The following is a 19,823-nucleotide window of genomic DNA, read 5'->3' as shown; positions in this document are numbered from 1 at the left end:
GTGTGGGCATAGGGCAAAGACTGGATTGGGCTCAGCTGTGATATTCTCCAGTTGTATATCCTGCAGATACTTGGGAACAAGTTTTCCTCGTTGGTGAGGTTTCCATAGGAAGCACTTCGAGACAAGACTCCTGTCCACCTGCGTGACCCCAGCAAATTTCCTGGCCGGGGGTGGGGGGTGGATGGTTTCAGGCTGGTTCAAGTATTCACGGTGGTCTGTCTTGGGATCTTAACTTTGGGTGTGACAGTAGGGGAGGAAAGTAGCTGTGGCCATTGCACCAGGCCAGGTGTCCCTTTTTGTAACTCCACCCTCCACTTCCTTAAAAAAGCTGGAAGCCCAGAATACAATGGGGTTCCCAGTGGTGTGAAGGGATGAATGGGCTGGCATAGTCAACGTCTCGTCAGTTCTGGCGGGAAAAACTCCGGAAGTGGTGGCAGGTGTAGGTGGGACCATTCCCGCTTCTACCCGCCCCCAAAACGGGCGGAAATTGAGAGGAAAATTGGGGCCTTACCCATTGTCTTAGCCTGGCTATGGAGAATGTCCACTTCGGTGGTTGGCAGTATGGGGCACTGGTCCCCAGTAAGGGTCAGCGGGCTGAAACAAATCATATCAAAACAAGCCAATGCGCCATTAATGCCTGAAGTTATTGTGATGAAAACGCATGGTCTTTTCTGGCTCCTTTCCAAACCGGAGCAGTTTTCCAGGGAGATAATATCCCAGTGAGATGAAAGGCAGCTTGAAGCAGCCTTCAAGTTGGCAGGTGTTCCCATTATGATTTAGTGTAGAACTCGACAGTTCGTTTTGCAGCCTTATCTTACCTCATGCCAGGAGAAGTCCCAAAAGCTTGCACCTTGTGAGCCACAAGCTGGCGCTGCCTTCTTCTTTATCTAAGATTGATGGCGTCGTGCCATCGATGTGCCGCCTTCCTACTGGACCACTGTGCAGTGGCGCAGAAAGATTTCAAGAGCCCTGCCAATGTTTGCAACGTCCTATTGTGCAGTTCCCTGGTCACGTCTCCTCACCCCCTGTCAGTACCGCAATGCAGAAGCCTGCACCAGTGATAATGGCGGAATAAAATATAGCGACATTTTGGCCATCTTGTAATGGTAGTGCCAGGGGGGAGTAAAATTGAGCCCCTAGTGAAAAACTGCACTGGATTGAAAAATATCACATTAACGTTGCGGCTATTTATTTCACCGATTTGGTGTCTGGTGTTAAATTTCAATATCAAATCCAGAATGCATGGCAGGAAGGAGAGACTCTGGCTTACTTTCACCAACCAATGTTAAAAAGCTGAATATCTCCACGCTACTGTACTGAACACGAGATGGTTTTATTTGTGAGTGAAACACTGAAACGTACTTTTTTTTTCATTATAAAATCTGTACACCTTGCCTGCTGATTCATGGTATTGCCTGGGCCGGTATGAAGCAATAGAGACCCAAAGGTTGCAGGTTCGATCCTTGATCAGTGGTGAGTTCGGCAGGTCGGCAGCTGGGGCCTCATCGCCTCTGGAGTGCGGTGAGAAAAATGAGCAAGTGTTCCAGCTCTTGATTACCATCCAGTGATCGCTGGCCATTTGTGGACATCATCCAGCTGGTCTTGTGATGTTGACACTTAGCTGTCCCGAGAATGGTCCCTAAGGTGACATACCAGAGAGTTGCTGTAGAACCAGACTCTAGCGTGGAGACAGCACCTTCAGGAGAGTGGGGGGGTGGAATTATTTAACTCTTTTACAGTGGAAGAGCTCGACGTGAAGTGACTCCCTCCTCGGTCGATGTCACTGAGAGGGGTGGGGGAAGAGTAACTGTACATAATGCCATGACTTTGTGAACCTGCCATGTCTTTTTTCTTCACAGCAGTTGAAATTCATGCACACGTCACATCAGTTCCTCCTGCTGAGCAGCCCGCCAGCTAAGGAAGCTCGTTTCCGCACTGCCAAAAAGCTCTACGGCAGCACTTTCGCATTCCAGTGAGTCTCAGACCTTTGCCGTGGCGACTGTTTGCAAACAATAAAATAAAAACATTAGCAAAGAGCTGGCCTTTACCAGCGGTTCCAGGATGCCTTGTCAACACTTAATTTTCATAGCCCCCCTGGGTGCAGCATTTTTAAAATGATGTAAATGTTCTGATCTGGAATGCGTCGCCTGAAAGGGAGGTGGAAGCAGATTCAATAGTGACCTTTCAAAAGGGAACTGCATAAATACTTGAAAGGGAAACGATTTGCAGGGCTATGGGGAAAGAGCAGGGGAGTGTGATTAATTGGATAGCTCGTGTCGACACAGGCATGATGGGCAGAATGGCCTCCTTCTGTGCTGTATGATTCTATGATATAAATGTACAGAGGGAAAGTCATGCAAAAAGGCTCAAAATGAATAATTACTTAACAGCACTTTTTATGAGAAAATAACATTCAGAGATAGTTCCATGCGCTTCAATTGAGTATCCATATGAATTTACTGGCAATAAACCGAGTGGTCATTGTTAGCTGGATGAGGCGACCAGAGCTACTGTTGTGAGTTTTACAAATTGCAGTATCACTCTTGGCAAAAAGCTGAAGTAGCTGCTGCCAGTCTGCGATACCAGTTATAAGTCACAGAGACCAAATCCGTCCCTATCCTCATGATGGCAGCTATGCGTTACGTTGTGCAGATACCTCAGTGAGACCCTGCGTTTATACAGCACCGTATCGCAACCCCAGCATATCCCAAAGTGTTTTACGACACGTGCAGTGAGTTACTTTCGAAACGCAGCCGCCGTTGTTATGAGAGTAAATCAAATTTCTGCACAGACCCCATAAACAGCAATGAGATGAATGACTAATTAATTTAACCAAAGAGTGGTGAGAATGTGGAACTCACTACCAGAAGGAGTAGTTGAGGCGAATAGCGTAAATGCATTTAAGGGGAAGCTCGATAAACACATGAGGGAGCAAGAAATAGAAGGATATGCTGATAAGGTTAGATGAAGAGGGGTGGGAGGAGGCTCATGTGGAGCATAAACTCTAGCATAGACCAGTTGGGCCGAATGGCCTGTTTCTGTGCTTTACATTCTATGTGATTTGGTTTTATTTGAGGGAAGAATGTTGGCCAGGACATCTGGTGAACTTCCTGCTCCTTTCCAGATTGTGCCATGGGATCTTTTAAATCCACTTGGACAGGCAGACGGGTCCTCGGTTTATCATAAAGCCAAAAGACGGCAATTCTGACAATACAGCCAATACAGCACATCCTCAGTACTACACTGAAGTGTGAACCTAAGTTATTTGCTCAAACCCTGGAGTGGGGCTTGAACTCATAACCTGCTGATTCAGAGGCAAGAGTGGTACCGACTGAGGCAAACCGACACCTTATAAAATTCTTCTGGTTGCAGTAATGTGAGGTGTTTGCTTCCTTGTTTTTTGAGAGCCTTTTGACATTCTGCCTCTCAGTGATACCGCACAAGAGCGAATCCTGAATCTGCATTCCTGAAGGTGGAGAAAAGTAGACAGTTCTGGGCCCTGCACCTCAGGAAGGATATATTGGCCTTGGAAGGGGTGCAGTGTAGAGTCACCAAAATTATACTCGGGGCTAAAAGGGTTAAATTATGAGGACAGGTTGCATAGACTAGGCTTGTATTCCCTTGATTGTAGAAGATTAAGGGGTGATCTAATTGAGGTGTTTAAGTTGATTAAAGGATTTGATAGGGTCGATAGAGTGAAACTATTTCCTCTGGTGGGGGGAGTCCAGAACAAGGGGGCATCACCTTAAAATTAGAGCCAGGCCGTTCAGGGGTGATGTCAGGAAGCACTTCTTCACACAAAGGGGAGTGGAAATCTGGAGCTCACTCCCCCAAAAAGTTGTTGAGGCTGGGGGTCAATTGAAAATTTCAAATCTGAGATTGATAGATTTTTGTTGGGAGAGGGTATTAAGGGTTATGGAACCAAGGCGGGTAAATGGAGTTAAGATACAGATCAGCCATGATCTAATTGAATGGCAGAACAGGCTCGAGGGGCTGAACGGCCTACTCCTGTTCCTTCGTTTGTTTCTATTAATTTCTAGTAGTGTTGAAGATTGAATTATTTTACTCTAATGAATTTCTCACTCTTCATTTCTTTAACAGTGGCTCGCACATTGAGAACTGGCATTCTATTCTGAGAAATGGCCTAGTCAATGCTTCTTACACTAAATTACAAGTAAGTATTCCCTTACGAATACGAATATCAACTCCATCCCTACTGTCTCAAGAATATAAAGAGCATTAGTTAGAATATTGCAGTCAGTTTTTGGCACCTTACTCTAGGAAGGATGTTAAAACCTCGGAGAGGCTGCAGACCAGATTTACTAAGGTGAACTATGGACGAGAGGCTTTAGTCATGAGGAGAAAGAAATCGGGGGAACTTTGGGAAAAAAAGGTTAAGAGGCGATCTGGTGGAGATGATCAAAATTATCAGGGGTTTTGATAAGGTAATTTATTTCTTCTGGTTAACAAGTTGGTAATAAGAAGGTATAAATTTAAGATCACCAAAAGAATGAGGGGAGAGCTCAGAAGAATTTTATTTTTGTGCAGAGGGTAGTTTGGATATGGGATGTTTTATCAGAATCTATAATAGCTTTTAAAAAGGTAGTGGGTAAATATTTGAAAAACAAAAAATGAAAATGATATGGAGAAAGGGTAAAGGACTAAGTGGATAGCTCTTTCAGAGAGCTGGCACAGGTTGGACGGACTGAATGACTTCCTTCTATGCTGTAAATGTCTGCGATTCTAACATGACCGTGTTAAAATGACAGGTCCTGGCTAATCTTAGGGTGGAATTATACAGTAAACCGGCCTGACACCAGGCCCTGCAGTATAGCTGCAGTCAGCCCTGTTGATCCTGTCTGGCTCTGCATGGGTATAGCTCTGTCCTTGGACGTAAAATATCTTGAGTGAATGAGAGTATCTGTATTCTCAGTACATGTAAATAACACACAAGGGGCCCCCTGAGTACTTTTTATACCAGATTTCTTACCACTTTGGAGTTATACTCTGTATGGTGTTAAAATCAAGCAGTGTGATATTGCAATAAACACACCCTGAGAAAAAAGCTTTAAAGTAAAACATATACACACACATGTGCTAGTTTTTAGTGTGTGTATCATATACATATCTTGCACACCTGCACAGTTTGCTCTGTTGTCAAGTCTCAGATCCTCTGTTTTGGGGACCATCCAGTTTATAGCCGAGACATAAAGGATTTGGCTGGGAGATATGTTCAGGCCATAGAATAGCAGTTATGAATGAAGGCCAGTAAGGGTCCCTTCCAACACACAATATTTATACTATTGTTGACACTCCGTAAAGAACACTTTGCAAGTACATTTTCCCCCCCCGTCTCTCCTAAAGTTGTTGACACATGCTGGCACACAATTCAACAGAATTTGGTGTTCCTTTAGCACCTTCCCTGAGTGGTCTAGATAGTGAATACTGGCAGGCTAATTGACCATTTAGGGCATCACAGCTTAGCCTGGTCCTGTTCTCACCTATTGCTCATGTACCTTCCAGCAGGAGCTACTGGATAGTAATGAGGAGCAGGAACTATGCCCGATTTCCCCTGCCCAAGATCGGAAGTCTTGGCATAATTTATCATCATTGGTGCCCAGGCTGAGATTACTCAACTCAGGAGAGTGGGCATTCAATCTGCTCTCTACTCTGAGTGGCTCAGTTCTGCACGAGGCAATTAACAGCCAAGCCATTGGGAGTTCATGACGGTTTTTTTTAAACTGAAATGAGTTTATTTCATTTCATTCATTACTTTTGCAGTCCAAGAAAATTGGTAGTAATCTGCTTTGCAATGTTGCTTTCAGTTAAGTGTTTCTAACTGAGGATGACACGGGCTCAACAGTACTAATAAAACAGCACGCATTTCAGATTTCCATCCCAGTCCAGACCTCAGTATTCACCCATGCTCCTACAAATAATTAATAGGAACATTTCCCCTGAGAATCGGTTTTTGTTCACATCTCCACGTGGGTTTTTCTAGTTTGACAGAGTACCAGGTGTGACGTTCGTGCTCCAGGCAGCTTGCTGTCCGTGTAAATATTGTGATATACTTAAGCCTTTGATTACAGTCCAAGTATTTGCTCATCTATAGTCATAACGATCACCCTGCTGTCTCTTACAAGCTGCACGGTGCAGCCTATGGCAAAGGGATTTATCTCAGCCCAATCTCCAGCATTTCATTCGGATACTCAGGTAAGAGAGCTTTCTGTGCACCTCACTTCAACTGCCTTCAAAGCGAGTTAACTGGAAGATGTGAGATCAGCTCTTAAATATAACACTCTTTTCTTCAAATGGTCAAGCGTTTCTGTTAACAATGCTTGAGAATTAACTGCAGGTATTATTACAATAGCTTCTTGCTGCACAATACTGGATTAGGACACGTACTCTATTGAGGATCTGAGTGAGGGACTCAGCTTCAGATCTTGGTGCATTTGCACGAACATTCACTATTCTGTTATGTGGTTTATCATTGCCAAAGAAAAGTCCACAAACAATACAAACAATACAAAGTACTGAAACGCTGAAGTAATTTAACCAGGCTGTGTTTTAATCTATTCATTAACCAATTAAAGCAGGGTTAAGATAATGTTAATAGAGGAATGTCACAAATAAGGGCAATTTCAACCCTGTCATTTTCAACTGATTTTATTGTATTTTTACCTTCCAGAACAGTGAGACTCTCTGCCTCAATCAGTGGGAATTTCAGTTGGTGCTGATGGGGTCAGGGGACCAAATTGTGTTGAAATATAAAGAGAAAGGAATGAACTGGGTAAAAAGACATTGCTCGTGCAGTTAAAGGAATATACCAGAAGAGGGCGGTGTACTGGTCTTGTCCTTGAAAGATACCGTCCAATGATTTGATATTTTTTTTAAAAATGAAATTTAAACATAAAAACTCACCACATAGCAGTGGAATCGGGAAGCTCACCTCCAGCTTTTGCTCATCAGATCAGCGATGGACACCCTTTTTCTGCTGGTTTTACTGAGATTGCTACAAAACGTGCCCACTGGCTGCCTGAAATGTTAAGGGGAACTACCAATAAAAAATTTTTGATCGAGTCCATCTCTGCCATTACCAGTGTGAGGTCTCTTATCAGCCTTGCAGTTCCCAATTTAACCCCAAAGTTTTGCTTGGCTGTCGGCTGATATGAACTAATCTGAAGAGCAATGCTTCATGAGTGACAGAGTGTGCAACCGCGTAAAGTAATAAAATATATAGTTTGTAGAAAGTACTACTTGCGATATTAGCATAGGACGGCTTAATATGTTCACATGACATTCCTCCATCTGATGTTTTAATGGAGGCATCAATCCATTCAAGATAGATGGATTTCCATCCCTGTTAAAATAATGGGGAGAGGATTGCTGATGTCTGGCACTGGTATCACAGTTATCTCTAGCCTTAAAAAGTTTTTCACAAATAAATATCATCTCTATCATAATTTTAATAGATGCTCAAAGGTCTAATTCTTTGCCATTGAAAAAGCAATGGGAGCTTTAACTTATAGAGTCTTCTCTCTAATTATTGCCTCCTGTCTAATTTTCACAAAGGTCACTGCTTGCGAAGTTTAAATACTTCACCTCACACTGAGTAATGAGAAACATGTCTGCCTCTATAGTCCATGAAAACATTGGGAAGGTTTCCTCGAGTGTAACAAAATCAGAAACTTCTTCTTTCTGAATGTGCTTATGATTTTGGTACACACAGCGCGAGAGACAAGCTGCTCCATAATGGTTGGACAACGCATGGAACAGACTTTATCTCCTTTCTTCAACTCAGTTATTTTGCTTGGTGTTTTTGAACATTGGTGTTGGCTTGTTTCGCAGAAAGTGTGCAAGGCGCAGTGAAACCTGTCTCAAACATACAGACGTATCACCTGCCCAGAGTAACCATCAAAGTCTAGTCCTAACAATTATGCCTTTTCTAAAATAACCATTAAGGAGACACTGGGTTGCCCCAGTGTCATCAAACAAAAGTGCCCCCCTTTTTAGAGGGGCACAATTAATAAAGAACGTAACCATAAAAAACAAAGGAAACTTAGAAATTTAAATAATAATATTATTACCGCTATCCACTTCACACTTCAGCCCCTGCGGTGCCCACTGGTCGCGGAAGGCCTCAAGTTTACCAGGGGACACAGCGTGCTCCTTCTCCAGGGCCACCCGGGAGCGGACATGACCGCGGAAGAGGGGCAGACAGCCAGAGCGCCCACCCCCAGGGGCCACGTCCAACATGGACCTGTGGATGGCCACCGAGGTTAGGCTCAGGAGCAGACCCACGAGGAGGTCCTCTGACTTGCCCCCCCCCCCACCATCCCTAACGGTTGAGAATTGGACAGAATATATTTCAGAAGACCATCTGTCTAAGTAATTACCACTTGGGTGAAAGAGCCCTCCTGGTCGCTGTGTGTAGGGACTCTGTAAATATGTTTATGAAGATTTCCTTTATTTGGTATTTCTGGTGAAATTATAAACATTCCAAAAGAAAGCATTCGCAATTTCAGGATATCTTCACAAACATATTTATTGCTACACATGATAATTTTTGCTTCCTGAACACCATGCCAGAGATGGCCAATTGAGACAGATTTCACATGTCAATTTTGAAAGGGGTCCATTTCATCTTAATATTTGCCTAATTCTGGTTATATTTTGATCACCATGACTGGAAGGTGCCCTAAGTCATTCTATGGGTCCTCTATGTTTCTCTCTTGCAAATCTCCCGGCTTACACGTTTTACAAAAACCTCACTACATAAAATCATCAAGCAACAAATAATGACTATCTTGTTTCAACACACTCACTGTGTAACATGATGCCGGGCTGGAGACTGGTTTACCTGCTGTATATCTATTAAGATCAGGGCATTTACCAACTTCTGAACAACTAATTAAGACTTTTTTGTCCCACTTGTACGTCAGCATTCTTCATGTGTGAGCTTAGACAGGGTACCAGTAGGCTGTTGACCATGGGATTGGGAGAGGGGTGGGATTAGTCAGAGCCAATCCCAACATCCGCACATTTCAGCGGAAGTCACTGGATAATGATCAGGAGCGCGAACTATGGATGATTTTTTTTTTCCCCTTTCCAAGCCCAACGATGCTGAGATTAACTGGAGTGTCACCACTGCCACCTTGGTTTAGGTCAACCAACTCAGCCCAGACTGGGCACTGAACCAGGACCTTCCTGATCTATATCGCACTCGGTGAGGCACATGCCAACTGAGTCATCGTATTGACAAGAAAATGTGTGTTGTGATACTCCAGGTCAACAAACCATGGAAACTAATTGGCAAGTTTAGTATGTGGCAGTCATCGAACGCTAACTTTTCTGGTTTTGCGTTTATATCAGATGGCAGAAAGTTGCTGTCATTGCTAAATTTATTAACCCAACCTAACCCAATTAGGTAATGGTATCAAGGGATATGGAACAAAGGCAGGTGAACAGAGTCGAGGTACAGGTCAGCTATGATATAATTAAATGGCGGAACAAGCTCGAGGGGCTGGATGTTCAGCGTACTGTTGAGGGGACCACTCCTGTGCCTATGTAACCTCTGACACCAAAAAAAGCATTGACAAATGATCAGTTACAGGTAAATGACGTAGAATAATATGAGTGAATAAATTGAAAATGCACTGATGCAAAATCAACATGTGCATGAACACAGGGACACTGGGGTGCATTTTCCAATCAGTGGTGTTCCCAATATGAATTTTAGATACATTTGTACTGTGTGCGCTTTTTTTTAGTGGCTGCATTAAAAAAGCTCACGGAGAAATTTGGTACGAGTGCGTTGTTAAGCACCTGTACAGGGATAGTGCTGACCAGAAAATATACCCCATTGACTTCTTGGTGGTATTTCCTTTATCAACTTGGCGAAGTCATTAAAACAAAAAATAACTTTGTGCCGTTATGTCTTTTGTGAAGTGGAACAGTAAACTCGAGTTTTCTTTGTAGGAATGGGCAAAGGGCAGCATCGCATGCCATCAAAGGATGAACTGGTACTACGCTACAACCAGATGAACACAATTCCCCAGGTATTAGTACCACACTTCCTTCTTAGTCGCTGCAAGAATAGGCCGTAAGCTTTCTAACTACTCATTAGCCCTAACGATTGATAATTCTTGTCAAAGTGGATGAATGAGGTAGAAATAATGGGTGATGGTTTTGGGATAAGAGCAGCCCAATTTCATCCGGTCTATCTAATCGTACCATACAACCATTCATAGATGGAGGTGGACTCCCTTTTACAGCTTTTTAATTTCCTCATTCTACTACTTTTCTGCTGACTTAAGTGCGTGGACATCACAGGTAACTCAGTTCAAAGTGAGTATCAGTCTAGTGCATATCACAATTATGTTCTTGTGTGCGTACTCGCTGATCCCCCTCTGGGCATTGCTCATAGTCTGGAGCACAGGTGTAATGTTTAACTGTCTATTTGAGTTGTACCTCTAAGGCCACTGCTCAAGTAATGCCTGTAGGGAATTACCTCAGTCGGTCCTGGAGGATGAGAGTTTCTCTAGATGTACACCTATTGAGCATCTCTCCCTGTTCGAACTGACATGACTATTCTGCCCTGCACTTGTTGCATGATTTATAGCATGAGTTTCCTCAGCTTGTCCCCTTGTTCATAATGTTTAGCCCTAGTGTGTCGCAGGAGTTCCACCACTCCTGATGACACCACAATGAGGCTTGTATCAAAGCTCACTCTTTGATCTCCGATCAACGTCTTTTATGGCAGGCCTCAAGTTTTGTTATCCTTTCCTCCAGTTTTTGTTTTGCTTTATAATGCTGTGCATCTTTTGGCAGACAAGACGGCCGTTATACGGCCTTTGAGGGTTGCTTTAGTGATTTCCTAGACAAGCGCTGGTGGAGATGTCACGGTTCTCAATTTCAGATACTACAGTGGGTGAGCTGCAGCCAGGAGGACATTCACTGTGGGTCACCCAGGACTGAAGGGTTTAAGTGCCAGTGGCAGGAATGCGTGGTGGGCTGGCAAGAATGAGTTAGACAGCAACTGGTCAGAGGCAGCTCTGGTCTCAATTTGGGAGCTTTTCACTCATGTTCAGGGTGATTACTTCAATGAAAGGTAATCAATTCTGGAGTAGGTTTTAGGCAGGTTTGAATAGGCAGACACAGAGTGCATAGTTCATCATACCTCTGTAAGGGAAAGAGGCCGATCTGTTCAGAATACAGTTTGGACCAGTTTCCCCCAAGGATGCGAATTAAAATGATGCAAATAATGTAGCAGCAGTCAGATGTGGATTTTTTTTTTCTTTGTTAAATAACTGAAGAAAGTTTATTTACAACAAAAAGAGGCAGTTTCTTCCCTCACATTCTTCATTCAAGTTACAGACGAGAATGTAACACTGAGCACTGAGCCAGGAAAAAGCTTCTTTTTCACAACAGTTAACAGACGATCCCACAAACTGCTTCTAGAGATCAAACACCAAAGTCACAAGTTAGGGGAGGGAGTTTATACCCCATTAGCCCCTCCCCCCTGCCAGGGGTTCTCCCAATTGTAGGAGATGAATCAACATCTAGGATTCTAGGAGTAGGGGGCACAGTCTAAAAATTAGAGCCAGACCTTTCAGGAGCGAGATTAGAAAACATTTCTACACACAAAGGGTGGTAGAAGTTTGGAACTCTCTTCCGCAAACGGCAATTGATACTAGCTCAATTGCTAAATTTAAATCTGAGATAGATAGCTTTTTGGCAATCAAAGGTATTAAGGGATATGGGCCAAAGGCAGGTATATGGAGTTAGATCACAGATCAGCCATGATCTTATCAAATGGCGGAGCAGGCACAAGGGGCTGAATGGCCTACTCCTGTTCCTATGTTCCTATGTTCCTATCCCTTCCCCCACTGCCAGTCTGAGCCAAATGAAACAACTCCATTGCCCTAGACTGGGACATTTTGTCCAGAGTTTACTTTACAGGGGAACTTACTTACAGTGGCACTTTCTGTTTGAGTGCCCTTTACTGGCATTTGTGCTCTACATTGTTCACAGATACTAGGGATGAGAATATGGTCTTGAGCACCACTTGTGATGGGACAGTTGCTCATCAAGAGACATTGCAAATGCAGCATCGACGAGCCTTGCAAGAATTTAGTGTACAAGGTCCCAGTATCTTCATAACATCCCACCTGTATTTTCCAGTGCTCAGTGGGTCAGGTGCAGGGCAGACCTCCATGCCTGACTTCTAAAACATTATATGGGTCATTTTATTGTTTAGAAACAAACCAAGATTAACAGAGATCGCACTGTTCCCAGTTTTCTATTGCTGTAAAATGAATACACCGCGCTGCTAAAACTGTAAAACAAGAGCGTGTTAAATAAAAGGAGATGAACTCAATCGGCATTAAGAATTAACCCAGCCGTAGACATCCATGTCGCTTTTCGACTGTTCTGGCTGCTTGCCCTGGGATGGAGGGTGCAGTTTAGGTCTCCTCCCATAATCACTATGCCTTCCGTTTGGGGGTGAATGAGAAGAGGTGCTGCTTCAGGGCATGTTGGAGAATCCACATTCGAGAGATGTATGTTGATCAGACCCCTGCTATTTGACCCCTGATCAGAATGAAGCAGCCATCCTCTCCGGGAAGGGAGAGGTTTGTTAATCAGTGTGGTCACTCCTCTACTCTTGGCTGAGCAGGAGGCTGCCATTGTTTTGGCCCACATGAGCGTCCTTCATGAGTTTGGCATGTTCTGAGGAGATGAGGTAGGTTTCCTGCAGAAATACACAACGTCTACTCGTTCCCTTTTTGAGTTACGTCAAGATTTTCTTCTCTTTGATTGGGTGGTTAAGTCCTTTGACATTGAGGGAGCTAATTTTGAGCCATGGTGGCATTCGGGTTGGTTTGTTGTGTGTGTCCGTGCTCGGCTGTGCCCTGGTATGAATGCCATTCACAGATGGAGGGGGAGCCTCTATGAGTTACAGACGTACATTGATTTCCCACTCTGTTGTGCCCCCCTCCGCCCTGTCTGAGATTTGAACAGTGTTCCCATGTGTGCATTACCATATTTCTCTTTTCCCCAGTACTGTATTTTAGGGGTTTTCCTTTCCCCTCCTCTTCCCACCTCCTGTGATATCCCAATTCGCACTCGGAAGGTAAATTTCTGTCAAAGGTTTGACTGTCGGACAATGTTGGCCTTCAAATAAAAGCAGAAAATGTTGGAAACACTCAGCAGGTCAGACAGCATCTGTGGAGAGAGAAACAGGGTTAACGGGCAGAATTTTAACTGTGAAAAACGGGTGGGTTGGGGGCAGGGGGAGCATTGAAAATTGCAACAATTTCAGACCCGCCTCCAACCCGCCCATTTCCAGTCTTCACCGGGGTGGGTCGAGGGGCGAGAAACCAACCTGCTCCCAGGAGGCGGGTTGGTCACTAAAACCTTTCAAGAAGGCTGCGGGCCTCCATTTTATTAGATTTTGCGATTTCAACCCCTGGGGGCCGGGATTCCAGAGCCTTCTCCTTCACGCTGCGTGAGAGGAGGGGAGAAGGCCCGAAACTGCAGGTAATTGTCTTGTGGGGCCGGAGGAGCAGGAGTGCTTCCCCCAGGCCCAATAAGTCTACCTGCAGTGACCACCGCCCCCCCCAACGATCGCAGACCACTGCGATGACCCCTGACCCCGACCACCGCCCCCCCCCCCCCCCAGTAACTGACCCCCCGATCCCTCCCCCCATGACTGACTCCTCTGATGACTGACTGACCTGCCTCCCCCTCCGATGACCGCCCCCCCTCCTCCCCCCACTCCCATCCATACAATCTAAGACTTCCTGAATATTTACCTTTTCATGTCCTCTTCCTTGCTCTGCTCCCGTCTGACTGAGACCAGCCTGTCAATCAGGCCGGCCTGTCGGACTCTCAAAAAAAAAACATGTCTTTACGTCAAAATCGTAAGGACATCTGGGAAATCGTACTTCCTGGTTTCCCATCCGCGATTCGACCTCCCGTCCCCTTCCTGGCTCCGGGTCAAACTCCTGGCCAACGTTTCAGGTCGCTGACCTTTCATCAGCTGGCCTTCAGCTGACCCTTAGCCCTTCGCTGAGTGTTGTACGGCTTGCTGGTCACTCAGGATGGCTGGGTGACCCGTGAAGCTTGTCTGCCAAATCCTAATGTGTTTCAAAGGTTTGTGTCCCATTGTATTGCATTTAATATTTCATTATTCAAATAATCAGGCGGGAGGGGGCCTTGGGTGAGGAGATGGGGGCAGGGGAGTGGAATTTCCTGGTGACCTGCAGGGGACATTTAATGGCCTTCGAGCCACTTTCCTTCCGGCCTATCTTAAGTTTTTGTGTTAGCTGCTTTCAGGCTCTGCCAGGCTGATTTCTGCCAGGAATTGGCCTTGGGATCCAGAGCTGATATCCTCCTTGAGAACGGTGCCACTGCGAATTGTAGGTGTTTGAAGTGTGACGCCTGATGGGTGACTTCTGGAGTGCGACAACTGAATAATAGGCGAAGACATCCAACTCCTGATCTCCTGGACTGCTTTCAAACGCCTGGGGGGGGGGCGTCGGAGAGGAATTTTTCCAGTGTATTTTTTCTTTTATTGGGCCTGGGGTTTTCTCTTTTTCTGCCTCTGCCAGGAGGCTACATGGCTGCGGGGGAGTAGGAAGCGTCTGGTCTCGATGCCCCTCATGGTGTGTGGGGCAGGCTGGATGGTCTTTTCCTGCCTGTCATTTTTGTATATTCATAGGCCCCACCATTAATAAAAAGGCAACATGTGGGCGTAGGGGAGCAATTTCAATGCAATGTATCATCCCCATAGTATTGAGAAATGTACGGAGTCGTACAACACCAGGCTAGAGTCCAACAGCTTTATTTGAAATCACAAGCTTTCGGAGCTTTGCTCCTTTACTCACCTGACGAAGGAGCAAAGCTCCGAAAGCTTGTGATTTCAAATAAAACTGTTGGACTCTAACCTGGTGTTGTACGACTCCATACATTTGTCCACCCCAGTCCATCACCGGCGTCTCCACATCATAATATTGAGAAGGCAGGGAAATTATAGGATAAACCCTTCTTTAACAATCCAGCCCTCATTCCTACACCAAATAGCAAGAAGTACGTTTGCAGTTAAACAAAAAAGACCAGTGTCTGTTTTCAATCCCCCGGAGCACATAGTTCAGTTATTTCTTGTGTTATCACCTGACTAATATTTCTATGTTTCTTCTACAGACGAGACCCATTCAGTCCAGATTCTTACAGAGTCGAAACCTGAATTGTATAGCACTTTGTGAAGGTGGGAATCATTTTTGCTTCTTCCACAGCACATGCACATGATATTGTTATCCAAGAGGATTACCAACACTATTTTCCTGTTTAAATAATCCTCCCCCCCCACCACCCTGTTAAGTTCTCTCACAAGTGGATAGGACCTGCTTTCCCAGGTTACCTTGTTTTCTGGTATTTACTTCCTCAGAGGAAGTTCCTCATCTCAGTTCGATGTGGTTTTCCCCCAAACGTGTAGCTGAAATTATGAGCCCATTGCGGCGGGAATCACAGCATTCAACTGCTTTCCAGCCAGTCACCATCGTAGAACTGTTCCATTCCACCAATCCAACTTTATCAGGGAGAAGGTAATTGGTTGCCAATTGGTACATCTCATTCTCAAATATTTCCATCGTTGTTAGAAAGAGCTATTATTGAATGTACTTATTGTCAACGATACCATTGGTTAGGTTGAATCTAGTCCCTAAGTATAAGATACTGGTTACCCTGAACATGTTTTCATGGAGCTGGTTCATTGTTGACTAGGTTTTTTTTTGTCAATATGCGATTTGTTAACACATTACACAATAATGCCTCTTCCTGTAATTTCCAGATTTCCGGGGTGTACCTGAAAGCAGATATACTAACGATCAGTTATAATCTACAAAGCTACACACGCTAAAGGATCAAACAGCACAACTTGCACTTAAATAGGGCCTGCAACAGAGCAAACTCTCCCATGGAGCTTCACACTGGAGGAGAATGGATATCACGTGGGAGTAGGAACAGATAGGGAGAGTGACAAAGATACAGTCGAGGAGACAGATTTTGAAGAGGCTTTTGAAGGTGGGGAGAGATGCAAGAAGGGTGAGGGTGTTTAAGAAGGAAATTGGAGAGTGCAGAGTTGTGATGGCTGATGACTGAGCTGCTAACGGTGGGGTGGGAAGGGGCTGTGTGTACAGTAGGGCTACATTGAAGAGTGAAAGATGCAAACTGGGTTGTAGAGCTGGAGGAGGTTGCAGAGTTAAAGTCAGGCGAGGCCATGGGAGAACTTATAAATGAGGATGAGGATTTTGAAACCAATGCTTTTGGGGACGAGCCAGTGTAGGTCAGTGAGGATAGCAGTGATAGGAAGTTAGTACATGAAGCGGATGATTGGCGCTTTCCAGCCCACTTTAAGCACTGCTAACAACTAACAACTGCCACAAATATAATCTGACCATCAGTTTAGTGACTTTGGGCCTCCAGGAGTACACATGTATTTGCAGGATATTCATGTAATTGTGTCATTTTTGCAGTTGGGTTACCCATGCAGTCTATAAACCTCCTAGAATAACCCACCCTCTGCCATTTTACTCACAGAATTAATCATTAAGAACAAAATTCGTTAAAAAATGATAGTCAATTAGTTGCCTCCCAGCAACATCTGCTGTCCTGAACTTGGCATGACCTCAGCTGAGATCATCAAAGAGCTTGTGGTGAACAAAAATGTTAACGAGACTGAATACAGTCTTACCTTTTTAACCAGTCTCCTTGTGATCATTATTTTTTTTCTTTCTCTTAGTTATAACGTCAAAAGACCTCCAGAAACATGGGAACATCTGGGTCTGTCCGGTCTCTGATCACGTCTGCACTCGTTTCTTTTTTGTGTGAGTAACATGAGCAACATGAGGTTGGGCCCAATCCTGATCATCGCATTGAGTTTGCCAAGATGAATTGGGCTTGTTTCAGAATTATACCTAAATCAGGATTTCTACTAGGGACTGGGTGTGTTGTCAATTGGTCCATTGTCCTTTCACCACTTAGGCCTGTGTTTGAATGTGGACTAGATTGATGGGGACAAATACAACATACCACATGGTTTCTGATGCGATATCGTATTTAAGCAACAGTTCTTCAGTTCCATCTGAAACTATTCTGATGCCATATCCTTGACATGGCCACATGCCTAATGGGTAAAATAGCCTGGTCGTTACAGTTCTGGACTAACAATCTTGAGGTTGTGTGTCCAAATTGCACCATGGCAAGTCGTGAAATTGAATTCAAATAATCTGGTCATTTGTGGGCTGGCACCAGATAAATTTATCTCATAGAAACACATAAGATTCTGAGGGGGCTTGACAGGGTAGATGCTGAGAGGTTGTTTCCCCTGGCTGGAGTGCTTAGAACTAGGGGGCATAGTCTCAGGATAAGGGGTCGGCCATTTAGGACTGAGATGAGGAGGAATTTCTTCACTCAGAGGGTTGTGAATCTTTGGAATTCTCTACCCCAGAGGGCTGTGGATGCTGAGTCATTGAGTCTATTCATGGCTGAGATCGATAGATTTTTGGACTCTAAGGGAATCAAGGGGATCGGGCGGGGAAGTAAAGTTGAGTTCGAAGATCAGCCATGATCTTATTGAATGGCGGAGCAGGCTCGAGGGGCCATATGGCCTACTCCTGCTCCTATTTCTTATGTTCTTAAAATGACTATGAAAGTTGTCAGTTTGTTGTAAAAATCCAACTGGTTCACTAATGTCCTTCAGGGAAGGAACTTGCCACCCATTACCTGGTCTAGCCTACCTGTAACTTTAGTCCCACACTGCATGGTTGATTCTTAAATGCCCTGCCAGTATTGCCAACAACCTAATAACAAAAAAGTGTCCCAGAGCAATCCCTTTCAGTAATGGAGAAGTCATTAAACCCGAGGTTCAGTATCGGTCCTTTTTAAAATAAATGGGGTAACACCTCTGTTAGGATAGTACTGTTGACCGGAGTTCACCGGTTACGGTTATTGGCTTAGTACAAAGAGGAGAAGAGTCAATTCTCTCTTAACTCTCTATTCACTTTATTCACGCCGTTAGATCATATACATATAGCTTATACGTCTGGTTAGATATAGGCTTGCAGTTTACACCAGGTTATACAGTTTTATACCCAAACTAAGATCTAAATGCACACCCACTAGGTTTCTCTGACACTCCCTGAGTGGTCACAGAATTTAAAGGATAATACCCGAAAAGGAGAGCTGACGCTGGCCAGGCGTTCCGTTTTCTCTCTCTCTCGATGTCGTCTCTACGTCCCTGACGTAGGGTCTTCCACTTCCGCGATGGTTGGTCTCCGGAGTCTTCGCTCTGGCTCCACGCCCCAGATCCTTCATTCTTATTCCGAATCTTATCTCTTCAAGCTGTGGCTTAGGCCTACTTGCTTTTTGCCTGTGTCTTCTCCTCATTGGCTCTGTCCCAAGGACTTAGGTAGCATTACCTCATTACTCCTTTTCTAAACAAGGACTTGTGTCTTATCACATCTCCTTTGTCTTTCACAAAACTTGGTTAATTCAAACCGGTTCCAGCCAGCTAAGGCCAGCGCCTGAACTCAGGATACTTTAGTTCAAAAGTCGTTCCTGCCTGTATCAGCAGCTGACGTCTTAGGTTACTTTCTGCAGCCCCTAGCCAACAGTACAGATAAGAAGTACCTCATGCATTTGTGTAATAACATCACCAATGGTAAGTTCTACTCTATAGTCCTTAGGTTGTTCCATTGCAATAGAGAGTTGGTGCTTTTCAACATTTTCTAAAGCATAACAATTGTGGGCTCTTAAATTAACATCAAATTTCCAGCCAACAGTTATGGAGCTCATGACCTTGTCCTTTACAGGTATGAAGATGGGCAAGTTGGAGATGCCAACATCAATACTCAGGACCCTAAAATCCAGAAGGAAATTATGCGTGTGCTTGGAACTCAGGTTTACACTAGCTGAGTCCCAGCAGGATATTTAAGAAAAATTCCAAAGGATTTCCCACAGACTTGAGACCTGTCACAATCATTCCCAATCTTCCTATCCTGGCTTTTGCAAGGATTCTTTATAAATATTTTCAGCAGAATAGTGTTTTTAAAGCCAGGATAAGAGAGAAGTCAGACTTAGTCAGTTTGTCCCCCATGATGCATCAGTGCTGTAATGGTGTTATTATATATATATTTAAATATATATATATATATATATATATATATAGAATGTGCTTTTTTTGTATGACTGTATTATGTATGTTTGACAAGAAAATGTCATCAGTTTCATTAAATTATGTGTATGAAAAAATAAATATTTTGCACAATTTTGACTGGATATGTGATAATATTTTTAATTGCTCTAGTTACCTTTAAAATACAAGGTTTGAGGACCCATGTCACTTCTTTCTTGGTTATTATTTACAAAGACAGTGGTCGCATTAGCAGTCGTCTGAAAAAATAATCAGTGCTGTCTTTTACGTACATGTGTCTTGTGTTTTCCTAAATTAGCAACTAGTTAGTAACTTGAACTATTTACATAACATTGGCTATAAATGGCCAACTAAATAGAGATGGCCAAACATAATACACAATTATTGCTGGTCATCTGGCTTAGGTTTATTTCTTATTGATGCTATCGTTCTTTTATTGCTCCATATATTTTCCACTCCACTGTTGAGAATATTGCTCACGGCTCCATTTAACTTGAATCTTTAAAATTTTGGAATCTCAAACTAATTGCTGAGTTTCATATAATCCACTCCAGCTCAAGCGAGTTTCGGGTATTTGGTCAAACAAGCCCAATTGTTTTTGCGAACGTCT

At 44.0% G+C, this 19,823-nt stretch overlaps 1 protein-coding gene across 5 annotated transcripts in view; it reads left to right on the top strand.

The window, feature by feature from the left end:
• LOC137304840 (protein mono-ADP-ribosyltransferase PARP6-like) overlaps positions 1-19,295 on the top strand; it is an 82,773-nt gene extending 63,478 nt beyond the window's left edge. Inside the window, exons 18-24 of one of the 5 annotated variants that reach the window (XM_067973630.1) lie at positions 1,860-1,972; positions 4,102-4,174; positions 6,144-6,213; positions 9,979-10,058; positions 15,205-15,268; positions 16,802-16,886; positions 18,873-19,295. In XM_067973630.1, coding sequence (XP_067829731.1) covers positions 1,860-1,972; positions 4,102-4,174; positions 6,144-6,213; positions 9,979-10,058; positions 15,205-15,268; positions 16,802-16,886; positions 18,873-18,975 — 588 coding nt within the window. In that variant the 3' untranslated portion in view covers positions 18,976-19,295. Of the gene's footprint in view, positions 1-1,859; positions 1,973-4,101; positions 4,175-6,112; positions 6,214-9,978; positions 10,062-15,204; positions 15,269-16,801; positions 16,887-18,872 lie in introns of those variants that run through there. The other 4 variants (XM_067973628.1, XM_067973627.1, XM_067973626.1 and 1 more) reach the window with 4 other exon arrangements.
• The last annotated feature ends 528 nt before the right edge of the window (positions 19,296-19,823 follow it).

Source organism: Heptranchias perlo, chromosome 38 (genome assembly GCF_035084215.1).
Source record: "Heptranchias perlo isolate sHepPer1 chromosome 38, sHepPer1.hap1, whole genome shotgun sequence".
Taxonomy (NCBI): domain Eukaryota; kingdom Metazoa; phylum Chordata; class Chondrichthyes; order Hexanchiformes; family Hexanchidae; genus Heptranchias; species Heptranchias perlo.
Note: the sequence above shows the minus strand (reverse complement) of the source record. Positions and strands in the feature narration are given on the sequence as shown.